Here is a 6,367-nt window from a genome sequence, read left to right as displayed (position 1 = left end):
TTCAGTCAGAAAATCAATGCAGAAAAGTAAGTCTGCGGTTTCTAGCAGCACTTGAAGGAAACACGAGCTAGGGTGCTGCTTTGGCTCCGTCAACAGTGCGAATGAGGTAATGCAGCATGTCTGTCCACCAGAATAAACCCTGGCAGGCCACAGAGAGGAGTTATCACATTTCTGCCCTGCAAACAATGCCGTTTCTGTTCATGAATTAAACCACATACCTGCCTGAAAACCAGCCTGATAAACAGAACTATGGTTTCCGGATCATTGGCCTGTGTTAAATCAGATCATATTAATGAGAGATAGCCATGATTTGTACTGAATAAAAATTAGTTCCAGCTGTATAATGTACTTGCGTAATTTGTGTGACATTGTGAAATTTTGAGTTGGAAGTGTACACTGAAGTGATAGACAGTGTTGTAGCTGTGTTTTCTCTAATCTTTGCTTAAAAAAAAAAAAAAAAAAAAATTATTTCACAAATAAATACATAAATATATACTTGAATTAATTGGTCCTCTTTTAACTTCAGTCATTTGAATGAAACGGTCTGAGAAGTGTGGTGGTTTGCCTTTGGTAGAACTGCTAATGACAGACAGACACCTGAAATGTGACGGTGCCCAAACTAGACACAATTGAAAGGGGCCAAAAAAACTGGTTGGTTAGTAACTAGTAACTACTGCGGTAATAGGTGAGTAGAAATACAAAGTAGTATAAAATTGGTAATACTCAAATAAAGTAGTACCTTAGAATGGTACTTCGGTATTTGATTAACTGTATTTAATTGGGTTTTCCTTTTTTTTTTTTTTTTTTTGTTCATAAAATTCGGAGCGACAACAATATGACGTCGAGGTGGTGACATCATCCCCACGCGCCTGTCGAAGCGGCGGGGACGGTTCTCGTGCACGCCGATGGTTTTTATGAATTAGCTGCGAACGGCTCATCATCATCATCACCATCATCAGTTTGACTCTGATCAGAAATGTCTGTCACCGAGATGTTCAGTTATATCCAGGGCTTCCTGAGCGCCGATCAGGACATCAGAGAGGTATGAATGAACAGCCTGTCAGCATTAGCTCTCAGAGACGGTTAGCTAGCTGCTAACCAGAGCCGAAATCTTGAAAATACTCAGTAAACATTTTTACTCCATATACTAAAAAAAAAAAAAAAGAAAACAAAAAGACAGAAGTCCTGTGTATTAGACATCAGCGCCGCCAGCTATTGACTACGATAAATGGCTGTCCAACGTCATTTTAACCAGGTTGATTTAAAAAGTGTATAATAGACGTTGTCACTTTAACTACAATATGAATTAAACGACACTCTGCTGTCTGATTTTGTTCTACGCGCGTTCCGAAAAGTCAGGTGGGTAACACCAATCTTCATTTAAAAATCTTTTAATTTAACGCTGTCACGTTTATGCGACAAGATATAGCTATTGTAGCTTAATTTCTCCCCCTTAACGCGTACGCACCTTAACTCGGCACATCTTTACACGAACACCCATCTCAAACATCCCTTTAGGTGTGTTCTAATACATTTAACGATACGATACTCTGGAGTAATTTGTATTTGGTCTGGTTTTACCACAAAGTACCTAGTTAACCCGTTCAACCCAAATTGTGTGAATATGCAGTTACTGTTCTGTTAACTTCAGGGCAGAAAATGTCTCCTGCTTCACTGAAAGGCCATACATACCTGTTACATACATGTCTTAAGCTCAGATTTAAGGCGAGCGCAGAGAAACATTCCTCCTTCAGCAGATAAATATGAAAACAGACCTCAAATGTCAAACTCTGCACATAGATCATTCTGCAGGGTGAAGGTCAAATATTTAAGTGAAGGAACAATACTCAAAACACATTGTTTGTTCTCGGGTTCAATAATTTAACAGAATTACATCCATTGACTTGATTGATATCTTTCTTTTAATAATTAAATCTTCTATCAAAAAAACCAAACAAACAAACAAACAAAAACACATATTCTTTGTACACTTTCTTGTAGGATATCCGTAAGGTGGTCCAGATATTGGAGCAGACTGCCAGAGAAATACTAACAGTACTCCAAAGTGTCCACCAGCCATCTGGATTCAAAGAAAGTGAGTGTTTGACACTGTGTGAACTATTTTGACTTGTACCTAATTATGTTTGCCCATTCCGACTTCACTCTGCAGTTTTTAAAATGAGTCTTTTTTCCTGTCTCCCATTAGTTCCCAGTAAATGTGCAAAGGCACGCGAGTTGTTCTGCACAGTCAGGACACAAATTGCAGACCTCAAAACAAAATTTCCTGTGGAGCAGTATTACAGGTATGAGCCACTTTTCAGAAAATGCTGTGTGCTCAGCTTACAAAGAAAACAATCTCTTGTCTGGTTGTGTTTGTGTCATTGCTGTACTTTTTTTTTTTTTTTGGTTTAATTTCCAACCTCTCAGCAGTAGCGATGGCTCATCTTTTCACAAATTGTCACATCTGCTTGAGCATTTTGTCTGTTGCCTTATTCAGTTTTTAAGACTGTTTTAAGTTTCTAATACTGAGCGTGGATCAAGCTTTGATCTAAATGTTTAATAGTTCAACTGGAACTCAACTTCTAAGCCATGGCTGTTATCACAGTATAAATCTGCCTTAATGAAAAATGTGTTTGTGTGAGAGGGGCTGTACTCCATGCAGACTGCACTAACTCTTTTATATGATTTTAACAGTCTTGTTGTGTTGCTTTATGTGTGTGGACTGAGGACCCTCTGGAAAGCAGAACACTGATACTGGGTAGATTGTCTTGGTGAAATAAATCTCTTTGATCCCACTTTAGGTTCCATGAACACTGGCGGTTTGTCCTGCAGCGCTTGGCTTTCTTAGCAGCCTTTGTCGTCTACCTGGAGAGTGAAACCCTTGTAACTCGGGAGGCGGTGGCTCATATACTCGGCAGTAGGTACCTGTTCATGTAGTGTAGTAGTGTATAACTGTTACTGAGGAATGTGGCCTTACTCTTTTTTTTTCCTCTTCTCTCTTCAACTTGCAGTTGAGGTGGTGCGAGAGAAAGGCTTTCACCTGGATGTAGAGGACTACCTGGCAGGTGTGCTGATCATGGCTAGTGAACTGGTGAGTCTGTTGTTAATTGTTATGGTGTTATACACCAACAGTGTACTATGGCTAGAACAATGAACCATGAATAGAACTAGAACTAGAACAGACATCATGAAATTGTGAGCAGTTGCAGATAAAAGTTGCCAATCGCGAGAGATAGACAGTCTTTGTTTACAGTGTGTTCAGGGCTGTTGTGGCAGAAAGGACAAAACACCTGCTTAAGCAAGCTCTTCTGCAATTTTAAGTCCTGTAGACAGAAACATGGTGATATGTCTGTGTTCTCAACTTCCCATTTGAAGTCTGAAAGTTCTTAAATGTCCTTAGCATAGCAAGCTTGTAGTTTAGTAGTAGACTACACATGTAGTCTGAGTAACTTTGTGTTTGTCTTGTCCCTTGTACCTCCAGTCACGGTTGGCGGTAAACAGCGTCACAGCAGGAGACTACAACCGGCCGCTGCGCATCTCCAACTTCATCAATGAGCTGGACTCGGGCTTCCGTCTGCTCAACCTGAAGAATGACCCGCTGCGGAAGCGCTACGACGGTCTCAAGTATGATGTGAAGAAGATCGAGGAGGTGGTGTACGACCTGTCCATCCGCGGCCTGGCCAAGGAGTCCGAGTCTGGCGGGGCCAAGTAGAGCTTGGAGGTGGTGACTGGCTGTGGGAGACGGAGGAGGGCGCGGTAACTACCCCAGGCTGGAACCTCTCCATGGCTGCTGCAGATCGGAGACCTTAACCCACCTGGAAGGCAAGACCTGGGGATCTGCCTGAGGCCCCAGCAGCCTAGGACAGACTGTGTGAGTGCGAATGTGTGTTTGTGCGAATGTATGCATGAGAAGTGCTTTAGATGGATGGCAGTCTGTCAGAAGGGTGGCAGAGATAGTGACGGAGTTTGACACCCTCGTTCTGAGGCTTTAGATCGAAGGTTCGGTTTGTTGCTGTTTTGTGTTCTCAGCTTCATCTGTTATTGTTTCCCTGAGTTGGTTTTGCAACTGTTTCATCTAGTTTGTAACAGTCAACTTCTTTTTATTGAATTATAGTAAATTGATGTTTATTTCATCCAAGAGGACAAGCAGAGCTCGCCCAGAGTACTCCTGCCGTGCAGAGCTTAATTGTCTGTGGTTGTTTGTGTTTATTTGCGAAAAACAAGAAAAGAAAACATGAAACGTGTTTGTGTTGTTCACCAGATTCGAGTCGACGCCAGGTGGTATTTCTTAGGACTCTGAATTATTGTCAGAAAATGGGTGCATCCAAACAGAGATCCAGGAGCCTCATTTGTGAAGGAAAGATATGATGCAGCAATCAGACGATTAAATCTAGAATCCAAAAATCTAATCTAATCTGGTTTAAAAACAACCAACAAACACATTTTACAGCATTCTTACCAGAATTGGACCATTTCTGACATTCATAAAGAAGTCTTGGTTTGGATTTTGACCATTAGCACTTAACCTGAATACACAGAATCTTTATAAATGAGGCTCCAGGAGAGGTAGAGCCAAAGAAATGACAAAAATGCACTTCACATGATATAAAGCTATTCTGTGATTAGTTAGATTCCATTTTTTTCAGCAGCAAGGAATCCTTGCAGAACAGTGCCAATGATCATGTCTGTTGAGCCATTTTAATATTTTGGTTGTCAGGTGATGAAGCTTTCTCTTGAAATCCATGAGCAAATACAAAATAGTCAGAATGTCATGTACTGCATGTTATATGTTTACGGTTTTTTTTCACTTGAGATATCTTGAAGGTTCGTTTCTATTGTCAGCATCCAAGCTTCTGTTTGAAGCTATACTGTAGTGGAGCAGAATTGTATTTTTTAGAAATAATTCACTTTCACTCTCTTGGATCTTGTGTTTTTGTTTCCAGAAATAATAAGTGCATTCCACTTGTACTGTGTGTAGTCCTGTCTTTGAATCAGTTGTCCTAAAGATGCTTAAAATTACTGTAAATATATTTCTACATTCTGCATTTCAGGCTTCATCGGATTTGACAAATAGTCATAGTGCACAGAAGAATATGAGCAAGGTTGTGTTTAAAATCTTTTAATAGAATTCATCGGGGAAATAATACATCAGGCCTTTAAAATGCAAATGAGGAAAAGGAAAGTAATGGTATGCAATTTAGCAGTCTTTTTTTTTAAAAACCTTTTTTTTTTTTTTTTTACAAAGGGTTAAACAGAAACAGCATCCTCCATCAGCAGCAGAGTTGCTGGTGTGTTGGTGTGGAGTCGAGCAGCCCTGCCCTCCAAAACAGTGTTTTGCTACCTCTTCTAGTGCTACTTCATTGCAAATATAAAACAGCATTGGTCTTACATAGTGGTTTTGGTTTGATGACTGGATCAACTGTATCGTCTCGACGTGCTGAAATCAGCTTTGGTCGACTAGGTTACTTCCAATATGAGCAATCTTAAATAAACAGGAGTCATAATAAAGTGCATTAAACAAAAATATAGCCTTCATAAATAAACACACAACCAGGAGAAGTAAAAACACTAAAATAAGACAGAAGATCAGATGATCACATATCTTCAGCAGCCAGGGACTGTCAGAGGAATAATTATATTGCCTATAAATTGATCTCAATCAAGTGCCAACAGAGGGCAGTCTAGACCATATCTCAGATATAACAGCTACTGTTACAGGTAACAACTATTTCAGTCAGATTTAGCTTAACAGTAATCAAGTACCAAGGCACAACAGCTCATTGCTAGGTCACATAATAACACACAGTTAAAACCGTGTCATGACAAGATGGTTGGGACTTTTTTTTTTCTTTAGGAAAGAAACCAGGGTTTTTCAACCTTCACATCAAAGTTTCATGTTATTGTGACGATTTAAAAATAGAATCTTTTTGTTTTCAACTGCCAGGGTCAGGGGAAGAATGTGGGAATATATAGAAATAGTCACATATTTCAAACCTGTTTTATTTATGTTCTGTGCAGAAATGACAATTCAGTAGAGAGCTGATGGTTTCTGATTGTTTGATAGACAAAAAAAAAAAAACTTAAGCCTGTCCTTTGGCTCTGGGAATTTGTGAAAGCCATTTTACATTTTTGGGGGGGATATTTTATAGACCAAACAAACAAATATCAATATATTTGTAACAAAAACCCAAGGTTGAAGAACTCTTTAGCCCCTTAACGCACAGTGAGGGAAACCGTAGTGTTTGACTTGACCTATTTGGCATGATTTTATTACAAAGGAGACTGACTAGACTTCTCACAAACTGCTTTCAGGGCACTAAGACTATTAAATTCCAATGAGACTTCCTTAGTGTTAGGATGATGAAGG

The 6,367-nt window shown here is 39.6% G+C and overlaps 1 protein-coding gene across 1 annotated transcript; it reads left to right on the top strand.

Moving 5' to 3' along the window:
* Positions 1-872: 872 nt before the first annotated feature.
* tsn (translin) lies at positions 873-5,043 on the top strand. Its single transcript, XM_041058075.1, has 6 exons — positions 873-1,042; positions 2,002-2,095; positions 2,207-2,303; positions 2,802-2,917; positions 3,012-3,091; positions 3,482-5,043. The coding sequence occupies exons 1-6, from the start codon at positions 977-979 to the stop codon at positions 3,710-3,712; spliced, it is 684 nt and encodes a 227-aa protein (XP_040914009.1). The 5' UTR covers positions 873-976; the 3' UTR covers positions 3,713-5,043.
* Positions 5,044-6,367: the final 1,324 nt, after the last annotated feature.

The sequence above is a fragment of the Toxotes jaculatrix genome, chromosome 15, assembly GCF_017976425.1.
Source record: "Toxotes jaculatrix isolate fToxJac2 chromosome 15, fToxJac2.pri, whole genome shotgun sequence".
Lineage (NCBI taxonomy): Eukaryota > Metazoa > Chordata > Actinopteri > Toxotidae > Toxotes > Toxotes jaculatrix.
This window is presented reverse-complemented; position numbering and strand designations above follow the sequence as displayed.